The following is a 23745-nucleotide window of genomic DNA, read 5'->3' as shown; positions in this document are numbered from 1 at the left end:
TCAACTCTTAAATGGAATTCACACTTCAAGTATGCCCATCAGGGATATTTGAACACTCTGACATTCATAGGCTCACATGCAGTCACAGGTTTGGGCACCCACTAGAGTCAGGTGTGCCCACCCTGGAGATGCGGGGGATGCTCTATCTCCACAGATTTCTTGTTGAGTACCTGTTTGCACATATAAGCACTCTTATGTAACTCATCTATATTTCAGTTGAGATTGCGTGTAGTGGATGTACATCGTTCAAACCGAACCAATTGGGACATGCACTGCAGGTATTTTTAAATCCATAAACCAAAGTAACACCATTGCTTTCTCAGAGATCTCTGGATTTCTTGCTACCTTCTGCTTATGGCACTTTCTCAACTAACCATTTCTCCTCAAACCTAGCCAAGCCCATTACTATTTACACAGTTCAGCAGCGTAAGAGGAAAAAATCAGGACTTAGAGAAGAAATGACAGGGTGGAGATGGACTTTGATCAATGGTTTTCAAACTTTGTTCCACCAAAGGGTAAGTTGGACTGGCTAACAGGAATAAGGGAGTTCCAACTACTTCAGCCAAATATTGATTTTGAATTTGGGGCATCCTTGATTTAGGGCTTTTGAAAGGCTTTTCTTGTCATCTTCAGTATTTTTGTTTTGTCAAAGCATATTGATTTAATTCATTAATAGGCTAGGTAGAGCTAGAGGTGATAGGAAATGAAGTGTGTATGTGTATAAGGTGTGCTCGAATAGCTTCTGATGTAGAACATATAGGCCCAATTAGTTGTACCTGAGAAGTTAAGACTCATATCTCCCTCCCAAAGGCACATGAAATTGCTTTTTGACTTCTATAGTAAAGATGTTTGTTTTCCCATCCTTAAATCTAGAACTTATTTTCTCTGTGGTTTATAAATTTATCTTTTTACTTCTATGATCAAAACCAGTATAAATACATTGTGTGAGATACTGAAAGAATAAACAAGCAAATAAAATACTCCATGAGGCCACACAAGGATAAGTAGAGTTGATAGGTAATAGCAAACAAGAATATAATTATTGGATGAATTATTAAGTAACATTCTCGAATTGAATTAGAATTGATTTTATTTCCCTAACAATATATTTAAAATGGAGCTGAAAATTTTAAAGAATTACTCAAAGTCATTAACATTTCTATAGATTAATTTAGGAGTTTAAGTAGTATTTAGCATATATAGCTTTCCACTTAAGATCGTTTTATTTGGAACATATTTGCCTGGCTGAAATGATTCAGATCAATGATTTTCAAACTCTGTTTTTTGGAAGTTTCTTAGAAATGCCTTAGGGGCCAGCATGTGGGGCAAAAGAAACAAAGCAGGCGGAATTCCTGGCTCCCTTGTTTCAACCCAGGCAACCTCACATTTATCTCTTTTGTACATCAAAAGTTCTGCTTAGGATTTCAATTAAAAGGAATTCCATTGCTGAAGAGAAACAAACAAACAAAAAAAAAAAAACTGAAAACTCCTGGTTTGGATCTAGCTCTACTCTGCGACAAGGGAATTTCTTCCACACAGAATCTAAATTGTACATTTTTGCAAATTTTAATATCAAAATATGAAAATAAATGAATATGAATGTTAATAAATATGTGTATTTTATGTGAATCTTTCTAAGTATCCTTCTGCACATATTCATTCAAAAATTATTTATTGCATGCTTAGTGTTGGGGGTACTAAACAAAATAAGAGGTTCTTGCTGGTAGGGCATTTGGGACCAATAAACGTTATGTGATGAGAAATATGACAACAATCAGCATGTGTATGAAACCATACTAAATGGTAACCTAATGGAGAAGCAATGCTTGGAGAGTGAGGAGGCGTAGAACATGTGGTACTTGAGATATTTTTTAATTAAAACAAGTAATGGGTTAAAATTTATGACCCATTGCTTGTGGGATAGTTTTAGATTATAAGAGTAACTTGTGTCCATTGTAACAAATTTTAAGTTCAGTTTGCAAGGACAAACGGGAACTGGTTGGGTCAAAAGATGGCTGTGGCCATGGTGGCAGTGGCTCTATTTCAGGCAGTCAGGGGATGCTCCATGTCGGGACCAGATATATTGATGGTCTTCTGGGCCCACACTAAGAAACTTGAAACTTAATTTGCAAGTAGGCATAAGGAAATAATGATGTGTGTTTAAATGACTTAATCAGAACTGTGTCTTAGAAGATCATCTGACAGCAATGTGTGCAATGGATTGTGAGGGAACAAGAGTGGGACTAAGGAAACAATTCAGCTTAGTTGCAAAGTTCCAAGTGAGAAATAGTGATGGCTTCAACCAAGTTAGCAACACAGGTCAAAAAGAAGACAGATTCAAAGAGAGATTGAGGAAAATTGTCAAGAGTTCCCAAGATTGGGATGTGGGAACTGAAGGAGGGGAGAGGTCATTGCTGACTTCTATATTGTGACTAGTACAGTTGAGTGGATGGCCAGTGTCATTTCCTGCGCAGGGATAGAAGAGCATAGCTTTGGCATAATAAATAAAGATGGGTATGTATGTTGTTCTGTGAGAGCGTGTGAGCATGTACAGATGTTCTAGACCTGGGTCTGAAAGTGTACAGGTGACAAGTGCAAGCCTTGGAGTCCCTGGGTTCACATCTTTATCCACCACTTCTTAGCTATGTAGCTCAGACTTCTAAGGGTATTTCCTAATCTGTAAGTTGGGAAAAATAATACTTACCTCGTAGGTTGTTATGAGGTAGAACACAGCATTTAGTGGAGCTTTATGAATGTTATCAAATATTATATAATTCCTCTTCGTCAGACCTCAGGTTTCCCATCCATAAACTCATGGGAGTTTGCTAGCTTAGATGATTTCTGGGGATCTATTTAGCTATAAAATTTTTCATCCTAGTATGTCTACTGTCTGTTTGTATGTGTGTAAACAAAGTTTTACTCAAAAATGTCAATCATTTCTAGGAACTTGCCACATCAGACTCAGATTCCCCAACAGCAGTCTACAGGTAAGTCCTAAAAGTAATGTTGATATATTGATGTATGAAGCTAACAGACTGAACGATAATTGTAGTACCATATAATTGATGAAACTTTAACTTCATCAAGTAAGGCAAAACAGTTGTGTCATTCCTTAATCAGAGTTAGAACCTCAGAATAATAGCTTAGATTATTGGATAGATTGGCATCAGAGTGATAAACATAGGGTAAAGGATCTTAGAGCAAAAGCATCCATGGAGGTCCTGTCTAATTAAGGAAGACTGAATAATTCATTCCTTTAATGAAGCTCCCTGTTTTTCCCCTTGGTATGAAAGATTCTTAGCTTGGACCCATCCAGGATTTGTCTCAGTAAGTGAGCAGCTTGAAACTGACTCTTACAAAAGGAAACCATTGTGACTAATCACTGAGGCTTCGGGGGGATAAATGAGAAATGGTTCGCCTGGTTTTAATGCCACTTTAAAAAGCTGTTATAATATGGCCAGTGACAACAAGATGGCGGATGATTCTCCCTTGACTATTCTATTTCCCTAAGACTTGCTTTCTTCAAGTTTATTTCTTTCAAGTGTCCCTAAAAAATTTCCACAGCCAATTATTTCATTCATCTCGGTACCAAGTAGATAACTTATTCATGATTGTCTTCTAATTAGTGGTTGATTCCTAGTTCTAATTGCCAGGCAACCAGTAATGCCTTTTGTGGCTCTCTTGGAAAAGCAAGAGAAGTTTTAAAAATGTAAGTTGGATGTGGAATTCTGAGTATGAATAGTGGTATTGTAGTAGGGAAGCTATTAAGTAAGTCTCTTAAAAACCTTGCGCACATATAGAAATTTATTGGATGTTTCCATTCAAAAATTATTTTCTCTATTACTGCTTTCGGGAATTTAAGGAGATTTTCGTTTGACAACTTTTCAAAGATTTGAGGCAAGTATAATGAAGTTGTTCATCAGATTTTAATTATGCAATAATGTTTATCAGAATTTTCCCCCCATAGTTTTGATCACTTGTTTTAATTAAATGCTAACGTGTTTCAACAAGGGTGTTCAATATATTGATGTGGTGGTGCTACTGTGTAAGCATTCAGGAGATTGATGAAGGAACAAACTTTGTTATAAATATCTGTTACCTAAAGAGCAAAGACAAAAACAAATCCCTGTTAACCACTAATTGCATGGCTTTTTTCTTTTTTTAAGAGGAAAAATTTTAAAGGAATATTTCTGCATTTCCCTCATTAAATTCATAAAGTTATAATTCTTCTAATATGCCTTTCCTCTGATTCTTAACTATTTCATGGAGTGAGTAGGAGATGACAGTTTCTAGCAAAACAGTGGATAATTTGTGTTTTCAAAATCCAGATTTTATTTATCCCCCCATTAGAGGAAATAAGCCTGAGTAGATGATATTAGAGAGACATATTTGATAGTGGTATAGATTTTCAGCAAGTAGACTTGTTAGTGTGCTAGTTTTTAGTAATAGGCAGCATTTTCAACTACGAGGACAATTTATGCCTGAGCAAATGGGATAAGAGCCAAAGAATTTCCCTAGGGGAATTTTAGGTTGTTCAACTCAATTTTCTAGATTATTTTTCTAAAACAGATTTTGGGGAGCAGGCATTTTGCTTGAGTCAAGGAAGCTTTGATCTCCTTTTTTAGTTAATACGATAGCCTATTACCTCCTTGTTTTCTTATATTTTTCTGTAATTTGGAGCACATTATTGACTAAAGTGCACTATCTCCTCTTGGTTGTATTCTTCTTGTCACTGTTGTTTTCGATGAGTTCCCGAAGTATCTAAGTGCTAAAGGGAGAGAGACCACCCTAGCATTTTTATAATTATGATAGATTTTCGTGTTTCTGCCTCTGATAAATGTACAACCAAATAGAGTTATGCCTCCTGGAGAGAAGAGCTGAATGGGCAGGTTACATTCCTAATTCCCATTCTGTTTGAATGAAAAAAGTAGTTTGTTTCTCAGTTTCTCGATTATTTTGCTATGTATGTGCATCCATGGATTTAGTGCTATTTATGTATTTTCACGGCTACAACAGCTTTTCGGTCACTCCTTCCTGGTCTTCCCAGGACCACAAAGAGGCAACCACACTTGTGCATGATTATCATGAAATAATAATTTGCCTTTTCCAAGCACCTCAAGCCACTGTGCAAGGTCACAGTTGTTTTTTTTTTTTTTTTATGAAGATAATTTTAGCACAAGGTTTGTCTCTTGGATACCAAGTAATTTTATTTGTAGCTACTTATATGGAATTTGTCAGGGAAGAGTATATTTTGAAGTTTGTTCTATTGAGTTAGTGATTTTATTTTATTTTATTTTTTAATGATCACCAAAAGTTTAAGAAACGAACTAGCTGCCAGTGTTGTAATCCTGGACTTAAGCGCTAGCTGAGATAATAGAGCAGTTACAAGCTGACAATAGCACTGGCTTTTGGACAAGGCCCAAGCCATTCGGTTTGATGCCCCTTCAGGTTTTCTCATTTTCTTTGCCTTTCCAACCTACACGGTATTTTCTAAAAAGCCACGATTAAAAGGTACAGTCATACATCCCGCAGTCAACCTCATTCTTTTTGTTTATTGTGGGAGGAATTTTTAGACCATTCCTTCTGAGAAGTACAAACCATTACGGCTTTGGCCCAAGAAGGAGAGGACCAATTTAGAATTTTTCCTTTTTAAAAAAACAAAAAAAAAAAGTGCAGAGAAATAATGTCAACATAATTATTTTTAGAGTACAATAAGAAGATAGAAAATTGCTCCTTGTCATTCTTTGTTTTGCTCAAAATCTAAAAGTGTCCATGCCCTAAGTCATGCCTATGTTCATTCTTCCACACTGCAGGTAAATGGTATCCCTGAAGAAAGGAAATTGACCGAAGCAATGAATTTGTAATCAGACAGCATAGGTGTTGTATCTAATTTCTTCTCTTTTCCAATAATGCATGAGCTTCTCTGGCATATGGTGTGCATGTTGACAGTATTAAGTATGTAGCAAATAACACTGTGTAACTTTCATTTTACTAATGTATTTTTTTTGTACTTAAAGCATTTTTGACAATTTGTAAAACATTGATGACTTTATATTTGTTACAATAAAAAGGGACCTTTAAAATAAATATTATTAATGAAGCTTAATATCGGGTGAAATTTATTTCAGAAAATATTTGATTGCTTTCTCTATAGTAGGAATCTTCTGTTGCTAGGAACAGGCTCATGTGGTCATTCTTTATTCAGTAAGATTTCAGTAAGCCCGCTCTATAAATATGGAAAATGTCTACTCTCCGTGTTGGAGGTGAATAATCCATTTAAATAATACTGTGATCCTTATGGCATGTTTTAATCTGTTCTTTTATATACTACTTCTTGGAGTGTTTTATGGCTTATGGATCTGATGATACCTAGTTTATGAAGGATGGCTCAGGCTGCATAATTACTTGTTTTAAAGATTTTATTTATTCATGATAGACAGAGAGAGAGAGAGAGAGGCAGAAACACAGGCAGAGGGAGAAGCAGGCTCCATGCTGGGAGCCCGACGTGGGACTCGATCCCGGGACTCCAGGATCACACCCTGGACCAAAAGCAGGCACTGAACCGCTGAGCCACCCAGGGATCCCCTAATTACTTGTTTCTGTAATCAGATACTTGGTTTTAGAAGCAAGCTGGGAGCTATTACTCAAAAAAGAGGATAGTTACCCACTGTTGGTGACATGAATTAGCTCCAATACCTTGAGTTCCCCTGTAATAACACTACTCTCAAGGCTTTCCTCATACCATAGTGGTCTGCCTCATACATATTGGGTACTATTGGTTAAAATGTGGTTGGTTATCAGACCAGCTCGCAGGGCCACTTTTGTAGACTAGACCAGCTAGAAAACCTCTCTTCTCTGGGCAGATATCTGTGTTACTTGTCAATTGGTCAGAGGACACACAAATGTTATGTAAACCTGATTCGAAATCTAAAAAAAATCCCTTTTAGCATTGTATGCAACAATGTGTCTTTCACTTAGGCATTCTATCATGTCCTTGACATGGGAAACACCCCTACCCCCCCAACCCCCACTGTCTCCTTTTTGGGACTTAACAGAGGGTATAGGTTCTTTGATTTCTTAAAGGGTGCAGGTTCTTTGATATCTTATATTTTTATTCCTTCCCAAAACACTTAGAGGGTTGCCACTTGCTATTCTTCAGGAGTTACCAGCTTGACGTTATAAATATACTGGGTGAGTTCAAGTCCTAGGAGGAAAGGTTGCCATGACTCCAGATGACTAGATTGTGACACAGTGGCAGAGAATTAACAAACATTGCTCCGTCCAGTGAAATAAAACTGTTAGTCCAAGTGAGCAGGAGCTTGGTAGTCCAAGTGAGAGGGAATAATAATATGTGATCCACAAATGAGGAACTACAGATCAAGGGTTAGGAACTTGATTCATCTGTTCTAGGAAAGAGGCCACTGTGAGGGTTGGAAAATGCAGATGGAGTTAGCACTGGTTTTTGCACTGACCATATTAAGGAATTGAATGGGATAAAAATTATCAGTCAGCATCTCACAAATTGGTGATAATTGCCTTAATCTCTGCCTCTGAAAAAGTGATCTTGCCTCTGATTTGATATTTTGATGGCAAGGAAGAGTTCAAAGAGTTTCCTAATGGTCATTGCTATCTTAGTAGTCCTTACTTTATGGGTCAAAAAGGGGGCATTCTGCTCCATGCTGAAGATTTCTATCCCAAGTAAACACCCTCAGAGTGGGCAAAAGAGTATATGGTAAGTTTGGGATCCCAAAGACGAACTTAAATTAGAACACCTTTTCTCAGTTGGCCACAGTAAGGTTTTACCCTAAAAAAATCAACTGCAATTGTTGTCAGCACCTTCAGAAATCCCAAAAAACTCAGATCTGGATTCCAAATACCCCCTAAAAGTCCGCAAATTTTCCTTCCTCCAAGGGGCAGTCACCCAATAAATTATGACCTCTCTTTATAAAAGTTCACATCTTTGTAAGTCTACAATGATGATAGAAAAGAATGTTAGGTGCAAATGTTAAGGTTAAATTTGAGGCTAAGAGACTTATTCAGAAAATAATTAAAAAACAGCATTAAGGCCAGAGCCTCCAAGTACAGATATAGCAAGTAGGTGGGGTGTGTGGCTTCTGGGATCAATGAATGGTGCAGGACTAGAGCTATCACTTCCTATGTCCTGACTATACCCAATTGAGTGGATGGATAAAAACTTTCTAGCAAGTCACTATCTGATGGAACAACTGCAGAAATATGCAATTTGGATATCCTGTAGAGCCCTTACTAGCTGCTTATTTATTGCATACCCAGTGTCTTAATGTGAGTCAAGTCATGCTCTGAGGATATGGTGGTAAGCCAAACAAAGCACAGGCTCTGCCCATGTGGAATTTGCATTGTAGTGGGAAAGACAGACATTAATCAAGTAGTCATACCAATAAATGTCAAAATGCAGTCGTAATAAATGCTATGAGGGAAAATAATTGGTGATATAAAAACATATCACAGAGTACTTGCCCTAGTCTGCAAGGTCAGAGAAGATTTCCCAAGGAAGCTTGTGCTATCAAAAGGAGGAATGAAAACTCATTAGAAGTGGTGTGAAAAAGAGTATTTGAGGTGGAGAAAAGAGAATATCTATCTAAATTCTATTGGGAGAAGAGATCGTAGTAAATACAGAGTTCTATCAGAAAGTCCAGTGCAGCTGGAGTGTGGACAATAGGAAGAAGATGTTGGGAAAGTGTGGAGGAGGGTGAGAACCAAGAGTTAGGCAGGACCAAGCCATTGCATGACTTGAAAGGCAGACAAGTAAAGTCTGAAGGGTTTTAAGAAGGAGGGCTGTGATGTCATCTCTTGCATTTTTATACAATCCAGCTCTTCCATAGAGTAGGTGAGTGGAGTGAGTATGGCTAGATCAGCTAGTAGGCTGTTAAAGGCAATCAGAGAAATAATAGCTTTGATTAGGCTAAAGATGCAAAAGGTGGTGAGAAATGGACAGATTCAAGAGCTATTTAGGCGATAAAAAATCAGTAGTTGTTGGTACGTCGATACTTTAGAAGTGGTGTTCAGTAAAAGAAAGGGGCTAATTCTGATGTTTTGTGGTTTTCAGGGGATTTTTTTTTGTTTTTGTCAAATGACAGTGTTGCCCATTGTGATAGAAGTTACTGGATAGAACTAAAATTGAAGAAAACAATATAAGTTCAGTTTTAGGCAAAGTACCTTTCAGAAAGCCAAGCAAGGTCGGTGAATTTGAAGCTCAAAGTAGAGGTCTGGACTGATGATATAATTAGTAAGTCATCTGGGTTAGGTACTCAGTGTAGTCATGAAGTTGATGAGAAATCTGGCCTTTAGTATCACCCAAACGTTCAGAGGTCAGCCAAAATTTGTGTTACAGTTATTCCTCCAATAGCTAGCAAAAAGATAAAGTATATAAAGTTGGGTATTTGCCAGAATCTAATGGTCAGAGAAAGGCAGGGATGGTATTTTATTCACATTTCACAGAATTAAAATGTAATAGTATGATTTTTGTAGACATTTTACTACTTTATTAATAAATCTCACATTTTTAAATGGTGTAGATGTACTACACAGATTTCTTTGGTCAGATCATCTCACTTTACATTCAATAATAGACTGTAGTTCATCTTAGGTAATTTACCATGTAGTTTTGGAACTGATGTTTATATTTGTAAAACTGTGGCAACCATGGGGATGTGCTGCTTGGATCTTCCTTCAGGAAAGAATTTGCCATTTAGCTGCAAAAAGGGTGGGTAACTGCCAGCTACCAGCTGTTAGCACCTTCAGGATCTGCCTTGACCTTTGAACACAGAAACGCTTTTCCTGGGCAGCCACCCTCCATCCACGGCTGAGCATGGTGTCAGTACCAGGGCCTAGGACTCCTCTAATGGAAAAACTTTACTCTAGAGCTCCTGGGTAGGTTGGCTGAGACCCTCAGGTTTGCATTGCAGTTGAATGACCTCCTTACTGAATCTTGTTTCCTCTCCACCTGCTTTCCTTTTAGAGAGGTCAGATCTCCATCATGGACTGAAGATTTGCCTTCAATTCAAAATAGTAATAAGAGCTGATCAGAGCTCCATTACAAATATAGAATATAAGTCTCTGTGTCCTAAAGTACATGATTTTTTGGTGAAGATTCCAGATACATGAAGCCAAAACAGAAAAGTGTCCTTCTTAAAAGTGGATTTTATTGAATCAGAAATCTGTTCGCTAGTTACCACCTCAGTAACTAGTGTGCTATTTGTTTTTGCACCATTTTCAAACAATATGTAATTCCCTTCTAATCAACTGGGAATCTATTGATTGCTTTTATAGAGCAAATTCACAAAAGGCGGCAATACAAAGGAAATTTTGAATTAGTTTGGTTTTCCCAAAACAGGTTGTAAATTTGGGGATGATCCCAAGAAGCCAGAATATGGAAGCAGAAAGATTAAGGAGTCTAGGAGGTTCTGAAGGAAAGCCAACATAGAGTATGTTATGGATCTGGCTATTATTCTGGAAAGCAGAACTCTGTTCTACTGGGGATCCTCTAATGAACTCTGTAGAATACACCTCAGAATTTCCCTTCAAAATGACAAGAGATTTAGACTTTCATTCACAGAATCACTGTCTCGCAGCTGAGTTACTCCAGGGTCATTAACTCTCCTGTATTCCTGGGCTTTGGCTGTGAGTGGACTGAGGAAGATCTTGGTGCTCTGGAGAAAACCCTGGGACAGGGAAGCTGAGAGATATTATGAAAACTCAAGGTGAGAAAAGAAAGCTAAACAAACTATTAGTAGGATTTCTTCATCAAGCAAGGGACACTGCTGGATTTTGCACAATATCGTTGATAAGCAATGTTAAAAGGCAGTTACCATCATTTGAACTTAGTAGTTGACATTTTAGTTTGCGGTGGGATGAAATCATTGACGCATAGCATATAAGTCAACTTGTGATATACATGACGTTCATATTTAAAGGAGAATTGCTTGATGAGTTTTTTGCTCTACTGAAAACCCATGCCAGGAGAGGATGGATTTTCATTTGGGGAAGAATTATTTTGTGAGCTGTGCTGATGTGACAAAAATATCCCAGAAATCACAGTGGTTTAACACAATGAAACACTATTCACTCATATCACAGGTCCATCTTCCTCCATCTTGTATGCTGTATGATCTGGAACACATGGTGTCCAGGATTTCTGTGGGAAAGGAAAGAGTTGAAGGGTCACATGGGATGTCTTTCAGAGCTGGGCTTCAAAATGGCTTCCCTCACTTTCATCTATATTACCTGGTATTGTCATGTTCTCCAAAGGTAATTTCTGTGGATGTCGGGAAATGTAGTCTTCCTGTGTACTTAGGAAGAGGAAATGGCTTAAACATGTAGTAAACATGAGCATTATTTTGCCACACATGTTGACTGGGCAAAACATGTGATTAGTGATTATAAACTAATCAATGTATATAACAATGAAGGATATAATTACATGAATAAACAGTTCTATCATCCCAATGACCTAAATGGTGAATTAGAATTTTCAGTTGGAAATAAAAACAACTACTACAAAGGAATGGAGTAGATATAATAGCAGGCTAGATACACAAATCTTGGAGAAATATTGCATTAAATTCTTGTAGAAAAGTATATGATTATAGATTCACAATCCCTTATCTGCAATTCCCAAATCCTAAGATTTCAATTTCTTCAAAAGTTTATAGCAAATCTATCTAATGGTAGAATCTGACCTGCACAGAAATGAGGAGGTTTATTTTATCTTTCTTAATCCCACTTGGTGTGATGCTTTGCTATAGAAACATTAAAATTTTGTTACATGGTATTGCCCTTACCCTACTGAGTATGTTACATAATGTAAGATTTATGAAATCTAGAAAAAATTGAGTGGTCCAAAATTGATGTGGTCCCAAGAGTTTCCAGAAATGTATTGTGGACTTATACTAATTTTTATAAATGTAATGTTTAATTTTCATATGTTTACATAATAAGCTTTTTATTACCTAAACTTGGGGTTCCATGTGTGTGCCTAAAGCAAATTAAGTGGTAAAACAATGAGAAAAGATTGAGATAAATCGGTCTAACAGAACAATACATTTCCTAGTTCTATCCACTGAGAGGACCCAGAAGTAATAATATCCCACAAAACCTAGCACTCATATTTTGATTTCTAGGAGCCAGGGCTTCTTGACAAAATGGCTGATTTCAGGGCTTCAGAAGAGAAAGTATAGATGAGACCAGAACCCAGAAAACAGGAAAAAGAATACTGGACAATTATCAGAAGAATTCAGGAGTGAGCTAGAAGGGGCTCAGCTCACACCAGCCAAATATGAGACAATTTGGTTAACAAAATAAATACAGTAATGTATTATAATCTATAGGTAAAATAAGATCCCTGAAACTATACTGATATAAATGAATGAGTAAACGAATGAATTGATGAGAATGAAAAGTGTACCTTACAGGTAGAATGCCAACTGATGCAGAAAATACGGTGGGATCATTTTGTGATGACCACAGAAGCAACTGTTTCACACAAGAATCGTAAAAAGATAATTATATGGAAACCAAGATCTGGGCACCATTGCTTCTATTTTTTTTTAAGATTTATTTGTTCATTTTTTTAGAGAGAGGAAAGACAGACACACAGGGGGAGTGGCAGGGGGAGAGGGAGGAGGAGAGAAGCCGACTCGGCACTGAGCAGGGAGCCCAACGCAGGGCTTGATCACAGGACCCCGAGATCATAACCTGAGCCAAAATCAAGAGTCAGATCCTTAACCAACTGAGCCACCCAGGTGCCCCTGGGTATCATTTTTTTTTAAGTCCTTCAGTGGATAGAGCTAGAAACTATAAAGATGTGTAAGCTTCTTCTATCTCTATGATAAAATAGGATATTTACATAGTCTCAAAATATCTCCTTACAAGGTAGTAATGAATTACTATATTAGTTTCCGAGGGCTGCTGCTGTAGAATATCATAATCTGGGTGTCTTAGAATAGTAGGAGAGGCTAGCAATCTGAAATCAATGTGTCAGCAAGGCAACCTCAGGGGAAAATCTTTCCTTTTTTCTTCCTAGTTTCTGGTGGTTTGCTGGCAATCCTTGGCATTCCTTGGCTTGCAGTGGCAGCCCTTTGAGCTCTGCCTCTGTGATCACATGGCATTCTCCCCTTGTGTGTCAGTGTCTCCTCTTCTTAGAAAGACACCAGTCAAATTGGATTAAGGGCTGACTGTAGCCCAATGTGACTTCTTAACTAATTACATCTACAATAACCCTATTTCCAAATAAGTTCACATTCTGAGGTGTTAGAAGTTAGGACTTCGATATATCCTTCCCCATGCCCCATGTTTAATATGTTTATTGCTTTCAAGAACATAAAACCAATGTACATCCTAACCTATGCAAAAACAGGTTGGCAAATATGACAAAAATAGTAATACTCATTTCTGGTATTAGTTCTAATCAATATTTCTGTGATTACCAGTGAGGATAAACACTTTTTTCCCATAATGTTCTGGCTATCTTTTTTTATTGTGGTATAAAAAAAACCCAAGATAACATTAAATTTATCGTTTTAACCATTTTAAGTATACATACAAATGCTAAGTACCTTCACGTTGTGCAACAGATCTCTAGAAATTTTTCATTTTGCAAAATTGAACTCGTTATAGACTAATATACACTGTATGTACCCATTAAACACTAATTCATCCTTCCCTTTTCACCAGCCCCTGGCAACCATCTTTCTACTTTCTCTGATTTTGACTACTTTAGCTGCTTCATGAGAGGAGTCACAGTATCTGTCCTTCTATAACTGGCTTTAGTTCACTTGCCAGAATGTCTTTGAGGTTCAACCATATTACAGCTTGTGACAGCATTTCCTTCCTTGTTAAACTGCTATAATATTTAATTGTATGTCTATGTTATGTTTCCTTTATCCATTTGTCTATTAATGGACATTTGGGTTTCTTCTACCTCTTGGCTATTTTAAGTAATGGGGCAATGAACATGTGCAAATATCTCTTTGAGATCCTGCTTTGATCACTGTCCTTTAGCATTGGCATGGGGAAACCCATCACTCTACTGTGAAAATAACTGGAAAACACCACTTTAACCAAATGATCCAAGTTACTATCACCAGTAATGGGACAATTGATCAAATGTGTCTCCGGATATGGTATACCAACAAGAACCACCGTTTCTGTGATATTACTGCTCAAAATGCCTGCCCTGAATCTAAATATCACAATAAAAAATTTAGAGACATTCTACAAACTAACCGGCCTTACTCTTCAAAACTATCGAGCTCATGGAGATACAGACTGAGGAACTCCAGATTTAAACAGACAAAAGCGACATTACAACCAAAGGTAAAATGTGATGTTGGGCTGTATATCTCAGCTCTTTTAGAAAATAAACTGTATAGCTAGAGACATGAGTGGATATATAGATAGACATGATGAAACAAGTTGGTAAAATATTAACATTTCGTAAATTTGAGTATATGGGAACAGTGGTACTATATTTAAAAGTTTTTGCAAATCTGAAATTAATCTCAAAATAAAAATTCTTTTTTTTAAAATTTTTTTTTATTTATTTATGATAGTCACAGAGAGAGAAAGAGAGAGAGGCAGAGACACAGGCAGAGGGAGAAGCAGGCTCCATGCACCAGGAGCCCGATGTGGGATTCGATCCCGGGTCTCCAGGATCGCGCCCTGGGCCAAAGGCAGGCGCCAAACCGCTGCGCCACCCAGGGATCCCCTCAAAATAAAAATTCTTAAAAATAGCATGCTAACTAAAATATGAAGAACAGATAAAAAGGCAAGAAATTAATGCAGGGAAAAGAAGAACAACTGTTCAGGAATATAACAGGGATGAAGAAATGGCCAGAATTGTTTGTCTTTGAGAAATATTAAGGGGCACAGAATTGATAGGATTTGCTGACAGATAGGCAATGTGGGGGGAAGGAGGAATCAAGATGACTTCCAGAGTTAGGGCCTTACTTTCTGAATATATTTTTGATCCATTTATTGAGTTTGAGAAGGTTGGGCAAAGAATATCTTAAAGATTGAGTTAAGAGTTTAGTCTTGAACTTTTTCTAGTTACAAAGGCTGTCTCATACTAGGGCAAAGAGCAGGGTGGATGTGCCATCTCGGGAATTTTCACTGCCATGTGCCAAATTTTTGTGTATATAAGTTTGTAGCAAGCCTCTAAAACAAATTTTATTGGCTACAACAGAGAGTATTAGTCAAATGTTAACTAGTATGTATACCAGTGCTTGGTAATGTCTATATCAGTGCAAAGTGTTCAAAGGTCTGCCATGGATAAAGATAATGAAGTTCAGGGGTCTTGTTTCAGGTGAATGTGTAACACAGGGCTATCTTAGACAAACCAAAAAGGGGAGCAAACACATTTCAAAAGCAAATAGAATTATGCCCTGATTTATCTGTGGTGATAGCTCATCTCTGAAAATGATCAGAAATGGAAATGAATACTTAAAATTGCTTCCTCTTTGCATTCAGAGATTTGAATTTGACATCATGAGCTACTAGGCCAAGCCAAGAAATCAGAGTCATTGAGATGGAAGAGTCTTTATTGATTGTTCCTGGAATTCCCAGCGAGACATAGCGATGTGCATTGATGCCACATCTTGATAAATGATAATCATGGATTAGAGACCTAAGGTCTTTGTTAAAATAGCTCTGATCTCTCATGTCCACAAACTGCATCAGAGTGACTCACAAGCCTATAAAGTCTATTTTGTAAGAAATGCCAAGTGCTAAAAATAAAAAATGCATCGGATGGGAGATATACCTTTCAACTAGATTATACTATGTAACTTATTTTTTGATGTGTCATTTGTCTGCTACAACTTTGCTGTGTAACACCTCCCCTGCCCCAAATAATAAGTATTCTTTTTTCATTTGCTTGGGTCAACTGTTTCGACTGGGTTTGATTAGAAGTATCTTCTAATCTCAGCTGGATTTCCTATGTCCAGCTAACTACTGGCTCATCTAGGATGACCTCAGTTGGGATGATGGGAGAACTTGGTTTCCTCCAACTTATCTCATTTAATTGGCTGGCATGGACGCATTCTCATGGCATGGCAGAAACACAAAAGAGTATAAATCATGCAAGATATTAGCAGACAATGTGAAGCTTCTTTCAAGCCGCTCTTTGTGACACATTTGCTGATATCCCATTAGTCGAAGTAAGTAAACTAGCAGAGGTCTAAATCGGAGTGGGAAAAGAATATAAGATAATGAGGCAGACTGTGACTATGGGGTGCCTATTAAGGGGGGGCCATTAGTGTGATCGATCTACTACACACTGGTCCTGATTATTTATATTCTTTCCACATGCAAAATACACTAAACCTCTTTCAAGACTCCAAATTGTCATTCAAACAGACTTAAAGTATTTAAAATCCATCAGGTTCAGATACTTCTCCTTGGATGTGGCTTCTTTGGATATGGAGACACATACTGAAACTGTAACTAGCTCCACTCCCACAACTCAAAGTAAAATGGTAACACACAGATTTGATAAATATAATAGACACTTGTGGGTTTTTATTTAAGATTTTATTTATTTATTTATTTATGAGAGACAGAGGTAGAAACAGTGGCAGAGGGAGAAGCAGGCTCCATGCAGGAAGCCTGATGTGGCCCTGAGCCAAAGGCAGACACACTCAACCGCTGAGCCACCCAGGCATCACAATAGACGCTTGTTTTTAAAAGAAGGAAGCATTGGATACAGATAGCAGTCATTGATTTGTTTTTAATTGCTATAAATTAGAAATATCACAAAAATAAAAATGATCACAAAATGGATCAAAGATCTGAACTGATATCTAAAATTATAAAACTCTTAGAAATATAGATAAAATGGCTTCATCAAAATGACACACTTTTTTTTTTAATTTTTTTTTTTTTATTTATTTATGATAGTCACACAGAGAGAGAGAGAGAGAGGCAGAGACACAGGCAGAGGGAGAAGCAGGCTCCATGCACCGGGAGCCCGACGTGGGATTCGATCCCGGGTCTCCAGGATCGCGCCCTGGGCCAAAGGCAGGCGCTAAACCGCTGCGCCACCCAGGGATCCCAAAATGACACACTTCTGTGCATCAAATGACACTACCTAAAGGTTGAAAAGACAGCTCACAGAATGGGAGAAAACAATTGCAAATTACATGCCATAAAGGATTAATGCCCAAAATTTGTAAAGAACTACAACTTAACAACAACAAAAAAAAAAACCCAAACAGCACAATTTAAAGTGGCCAAAGGACTTGAATAGACATTTCTCCAAAGAGATACAAATGGCCAGTAAGCATATGAAAAGATGCAAATGCATCTGTAATATTTAATATATTTTATATTATAAAATGTTTAATATCTTAATTGACCTGAGAAGAAAATGAGGTGATCATCTCTATAGAAGCTAAAAACTCATTTGACAAAATTTAAATTCTAATTTTTAAAAAATTCATTTATTCACGAGAGACACACAGAGAGAGAGAGAGAGAGAGAGAGAGAGAGGCAGACATGCAGGCAGAGGGAGAAGCAGGCTCCATGCAGGGAGCCCAACATGGGACTCGATCCCAGGTCTCCAGGATCATGCCCCGGGCTGAAGGCTGCGCTAAACCGCTGAGCCATCTGGGCTGCCCTAAACTCTAATTTTGGCCCCCAAATACTCTAAATGAACATTTGATTGCTACTTCCTTAATATGACCTATCCAGTCAGCCTTGTGGAACACTACAGGCACTCTGACTAAATCAGGAATATCTTACTTGAAGGCACATGACAAGACAACATAAAGATGACAAGAAACAAATGTCATAATAAGATAATAAAGGCATTAGAGGCAGAAAATAATGAGAGAAGCAGGCTGAACTATCAATATGTAAAGATGATATGATTGTAAACTTGAAAACCTTGAAGAATCAACTGGACAAACTGTTACAAATGAGTAATAAAAAATTCCCTAGGGTGCCTGGGTGGCTCACTCAGTTAAGTGTGACTTCACCTCAGGTCATGGTCTCAGGGTCCTGGGATTAAGCCCCGAGTTGGGCTCCATGCTCAACGGAAGTTTGCTTGAGGATTCTCCCCCTCCCTCTCCCTCTGCCTCAACCCCCACTGTGCTCTCTCTCTCTCTCTCTCAAATAAATAAATTAAATTAAATTAAATCTTAAGAAAATTCCCTAAGATAGAGGAGATGTAGACTTAATATAGACACATCTTCATATAAAATTACTAGTTAGATGCTACAGTGATAGAAAAGACCTCACTTAGAACTGTCATCAAAAAGAGAAAACATCCAAGAATGAACCTAACTGGAAGAAAGCAAGTCTTACCTGAATAGAAACTTTAATGTGCCACCGCCTGATGTAAAAGACAATTTATGCAAATGGAAAGGCATATAATAGTTTTGGACCAAAACTATAACCAAAGGATATTGTTTATCCTAAATTGCTTTGTGAAGTGAGTGTGATTCCAATATAGATACTAATAGGTTTAAAAAAAAAAAAACAGACAAGCTGATTCTAAATTTCATTTGGAAAAACAAACAAGAATCACTAAAAAATCTGATTAATAAAAGAGCAATAGGTACATTCACTAGACATAAAACCATATTATAACATATTATGACATAATATAACATGATAAAACCTCTGTAATTAAAACTGTGTGAGGCTGCTGAATGAATAGCTATTGATTCAAAGTAAAAAGTACATAAATTGTCCCATACAAATGAATAAATTTAGTATGTCTTATAGGTAGCATGTGAAGTCAATTATGGAAAAAATGGACTCTTTAATAAATAGTATTAGCAATAGGTACTTACCTGAAAAAAATTAGGTTGGATCCCTACCTCACATCATAAGTTATCAAAAATAAAATACAAGTGATGAGTGAGGAAATCTCTAACTATTCAAAAACTATTCAAACCCAGAAGTCATAAAAGAAAGGACTGACAAAATCTCTCTTTATATAAAAAAACTTCTACAAAGCAAAACACCATAAACAAAGCAAAAGACAGACTGAGAAAAACTATTTGTATCTCATGTCATAGACACAGGGCTAATCTCCCAAACATATAATGAATTCTTCAGGGTTGACAAGAAAAAGACTAACAATAGATAAATGGGCAGACAGTATAAGCAGAGTGTTCACAAAAATGGAAATATTGCTTTTAAATATATGACAAGATGCAAGATGATACACTGTTGAGGGCGTGGGACTGCAGAAGACAAGCACTAATGCATTGCTGGTCAGAGATATAAATTGTTGGGGTTCCTAAGAATGGCAATCTTGCTGTAAGGATTTTTTTTTGTAAGGATTTTTTTTAAGACTTTATTTATTCATGAGAGAGAGAGAGGCAGAGACACAGGCAGAGGGAGAAGCAGGCTCCATGCAGGGAGCCCGACGTGGGACTCGATCCCCGGACTCCAGGATCATGCCCTGGGCTGCAGGCAGCGCTAAACCACTGAGCACCCCGGGCTGCCCGGCGATCTTGCTGTAAATACCAAATGAAAAATGTATATACACTATGATCCAGTAATCCCACATCTGGGAACTTACATACATACTTATATTGCTGAAAAACAATATATAAATTAAAAGCTACTCACCATAGTATTATTTGTAGCAGTAATAGGTTGGAACTCATTAATAAGAGAATGATGGATCAACACAGGACTCAGTGAGGGGTTGGTGGATTGGTGGCAAGACAGTGATAACAAAGAATTGGGGAAACTATGCATTGGTAGGGAAATATCTCCAAAGGAATATTATGAAGTGGGGGAAAAAAAGTACAGCAACCTGAATCATACGGTGTATTTTATACTAAAGAAAGCAAAATAGGAGTATATATTTCTATTTCTTTGTACTATGTAAAGGAACTTTGCAAGAATACAGAAGAAGCTAGTGAATACCAGGCACAGGTAGTTGTGAGAATTTGATGGATAAGAGACTGCGGAGAAAAAGGAAAAGTTCTCGCGCTCTGCCTTTAATTTTTTTTTGATTTTTGAATTATCTACATTTATTTCCTACTCAAAAATAAACACATAAAAGGAATTATCGTGAGGGCAGTTGACCTTGAAAGAGGAAACTAGAGGACATGGCTGGCGCCAGTATACATTCCTATTTCTGTTATCTCCACATATCTCCCCTGGTATTTTAAAGATGACCAGAATGCTGGGAGAGACGCTTGCCAACCCTGTGGTGTCTTCTTTCCGATCTCCCCTTATAACTCCATTGGTATTTTCGAGGCTAGATCTAGCCAAAAAAGAAGTATGCACATGCTTCGTGCGGGAAGTGATGGACCATTGCGATTTTTGTTCCAATAATACGCCTGTTCTTCTTACATGTCCCCGATCAGATAATATTAGAACTCTGAGGGAAGAATTAAAGATAACCACTGGAATGGTAGAAGCGGGGGATAAAAGGCTTAAATCAGTAGGAAAATAAAAACTAGGCGATTGCAACACATTAGAAGAGGGAAAAAGAAATCACGACAATGAAGAGTAATAGAAAAATATGAAATGGGATGCAAGTAGTAAGACTAAAAATTAGAGATAGCAGAAAAAGTATGAACATGTAAACCCCCTCTGGCAATATCTGGACTGCAGCTATTTTGTTTGTTTGATTGCAAGGACAAATTTAGACATGAATCGACAGGAGAACTAGGGTGAGGGAAACATTTTTCTCTGCATATGGAAAGCCGGAAGAACCGCCAGAGTGCCACACTGTGGGCAGTAATGACCTGGTAAGATGCTCCTCGGGAAAAAGCTTGGAATTTGCTCTTAATCACAACAGATGGACTATTGAGGAACCAAATTTCTGCTCCATATAGCACAGACTCAATAATTTTGTTCCATAAAATGTTTAAGGAAGGCATAACCAAAAGCCCACTGCTCACATTAAAAAAAAAAAAAGAGGAAAAAGGAAAAACTTAATAAAGCTCCCATAGAATGACCAGCTTTGAGCAGTGTTGCTTCCTGATGTACCCTCCAAGTTAAACAATTTAGGTAAAGTAGTCCAAAGTAATGGAATGAAGTGATGTACTATATGGAATTGTAAACTATAAACCAGCCATAAGTTGGAGAAAATCTTGTTTCAAAAAAAATTGTAAGAGTTCTTTATATAAGAATATTTAAAGTAGGTCTATTAGTTTTTTAAATACTTTTTTTAATTTTCCATTTGATTTATTTATGGCATTTCTTTTGACCAAGAGAAATATTTCTTTTTTACAATGGATATTACAATCATATGCATTTTGCTTTCCTTTTTATTTATATGTTTTAAACTAACTTCTCTGCATCAGAAATTAGATAAAAATTACATTGTATTTTTCTCTCCTTTTCTGGCTTATTTAAAATTCTATGTTCACTAAATTATGAATTCTCATATACCTGTAAATGACTTCATTCCCATTTTTTTCTTCTGGTTTTCAGATGTAGCACATGAATTTAATTGTACATTTCTGGGTTGTTTTATTATTATTATTATTATTATTATTATATGCAAATACTTCCCTCGTCATTTTTGGGGTGGCTTGGAGGTGAGCTGCTCAGATCTCACTTCAGAAAAATCGACCGTGAAATCCAGCATGCAAGAAAAAGAATCACCATTTTGGAAGAGGCAAATGCTCCTGATCAGCCATTGGAGATAGGGCTACTTTTACACAATGACAGATGGGAAGAATGTGTCTGGAAGTGAGGTGATCCACTTAGGTTCTGCTCACTACTCTCTTGTCCTCCTGGGACTGTGAATGAACAAGTGCATCAATCTCAACCTGACGAGTGTGATTACCAAGAGCTCAGAGACCCTTCCAGAAGGAGAGTTTGGATCCTAATTCTAGGTAAGCCACCAAGAGCTGCACAGCTAAGGGGAAGTGGGATTTAAAACTGATGATGGAGGAAGGAGATTGGACAATCAGTTGTGTCCAGAAGGCTAACTGCACAGACAGGGACGCAAGCTTATCTTATTGAGCTGTTAAAAACTTACCTTCAGAAAAAGCGGCCCATGAAAATGATGTATTTGTGCACAACACCAGGAGTGAGCTGTGACAGCTGTGGAAGTGTCCTGTTCCCATCTCCCTTCAAGAGAAGCTGATGTGCAGAGGATAATAAACAGTCTGCAGACACCACACTTTTGTATCCACTCCTCTGTTCAGGGAGAGGTCCTCAATCTCCCGGGGCTGCTCCCAGCCAACAACGAGCAGGGTAGGGGTCCATTGACCAGGCTATTCCTCTCTGACGCAGGATTCCTCTGAATGTGTAATTTTGCTCTGGGGCATCTCACAGCCTGGCTGAGAATATCTCAGAGTTTCATACAAGCGGACGCTCCTTTTACTCAAATTTCCATCCTTTCCCCTCTCTCTCATTTCACAGGTCCCAAATGCATCATGGTTTGAGGGAAAGAGAGTAATCAATACGACCAATAAATTTTGAGCTTGAACATTTTTATGTAAAAAAAATTATAATCAGTCAAAATAGAAGACAAATGGCCACTGGGGGAAATATTTGCAACATTAGACAAGGCGTTATCATCCTTATTTTACAAAGAATGCCTGAAGATCACCAAGAAAGAGATAAGCCTTTAAGTTCACATATGGATAAAATAGACATTTTATTAAGAACAAAATTGAAAGCAGAAAAAAACAAATTATGATTCTCCTATTGGCCCAACAAAAAAAAATTACTTTCCCACAAAGAATTCCTTAGCTGTGTTATGACAGTTTCTCAGAGCTGAAATATCTCCTCAGAGAGGCCTGTTCTGACTTTTGCATGGAAGAGGCCTCTAACATTGCCTCCTTTTTGGAAATGTGGAAAAGAGGGGGAAGAGGGGAAGTAGTATAATTTCCTTTTCTTCCCCACAACATAGATATGTTGGTTTTATTTTGGTTTCTTGCTTCCAAATGTAGCACACCATATATGCTGTTTCGCACCTTCCTATTATTTATTTACTTCTTTATTTGTTTGCATATAATCAATACACAAAGTTACATTAGTTTCAGGATAACCTCCTATCTTGAGTGGTCTCCCCAACATCTCTGACTTCCATGCTCCTTCTTGCCACTCTCTTTTCTGCTAAGGGTGACCACTCACTTCATCAGACATCACAGATGGAGCATCCATGGGTTAGAGCTCCCCTGAGGGTAACACTGTTATTTTCCCCCAAGCTCTGTATGTAGGGTGGGGTTACCTTTAATCTCCTTCTGAGCATCAGCATATGGGTATCTCAAATTTTTCTGAAGGGCCAGGAAGACTAATGCCACAAGAAATAGAGTAATTTTCTTGAATTCTCCAACATCCTCTGGGATATAAGGAAAAGGGGGCAGTTGAAACCACATTCTGGTGGGGAAAGAGTCTCTGATTCAATTTATAATTTATAAAGCCACTGGCTGGGGCCGGATGCTCTGGGTGGGATCATGATGTTGGGTGGTAAGAAGCAAGTGTCCACAGAAGCGGTCACTGCCCTGTGCCTAGAACAAATGTGTACCAACAACTTGAGTCTGTGGTCTGGCGTTTGGTCCTCAGAGTAGTTACTCTGAAAGGGAAACAAAATTGGTAGTTAGGGAAGGAATGAGCACAGATACCACTAGAATTTCTGGTAAACTTAAAAAAAAAAAAAAGAGGAAAGAGCGTTGGCTGAGAGGGAGAAACAATGTGGAGAGAATTGGAGGAGGAGCCCTGTTTTTATGAAAAGGTACAGAGAACCGTGAAAGCTTGCTATTGGGATATTTTATGAGCTGT

The 23745-nt window shown here is 37.7% G+C and overlaps 1 protein-coding gene across 4 annotated transcripts in view; it reads left to right on the top strand.

The window, feature by feature from the left end:
• The window catches only part of SGCE (sarcoglycan epsilon), a 74825-nt gene extending 68725 nt beyond the window's left edge, over positions 1–6100 (top strand). For 3 of the 4 annotated variants that reach the window (XM_055307630.1, XM_055307629.1, XM_055307632.1), the window contains 3 exons: positions 2944–2987; positions 3863–3897; positions 5814–6100. In XM_055307630.1, the coding sequence (XP_055163605.1) occupies positions 2944–2987; positions 3863–3897; positions 5814–5864 (130 nt within the window). In that variant the 3' untranslated portion in view covers positions 5865–6100. The remainder of the gene's footprint in view (positions 1–2943; positions 2988–3862; positions 3898–5813) is intronic. The other variant, XM_055307631.1, reaches the window with a different exon arrangement.
• The last annotated feature ends 17645 nt before the right edge of the window (positions 6101–23745 follow it).

This window comes from Nyctereutes procyonoides, unplaced genomic scaffold (assembly GCF_905146905.1).
Source record: "Nyctereutes procyonoides isolate TBG_1078 unplaced genomic scaffold, NYPRO_anot_genome, whole genome shotgun sequence".
Lineage (NCBI taxonomy): Eukaryota > Metazoa > Chordata > Mammalia > Carnivora > Canidae > Nyctereutes > Nyctereutes procyonoides.
The sequence above is the reverse complement of the archived record's forward strand: the minus strand, read 5'-3'. Positions and strand labels throughout refer to the sequence as shown.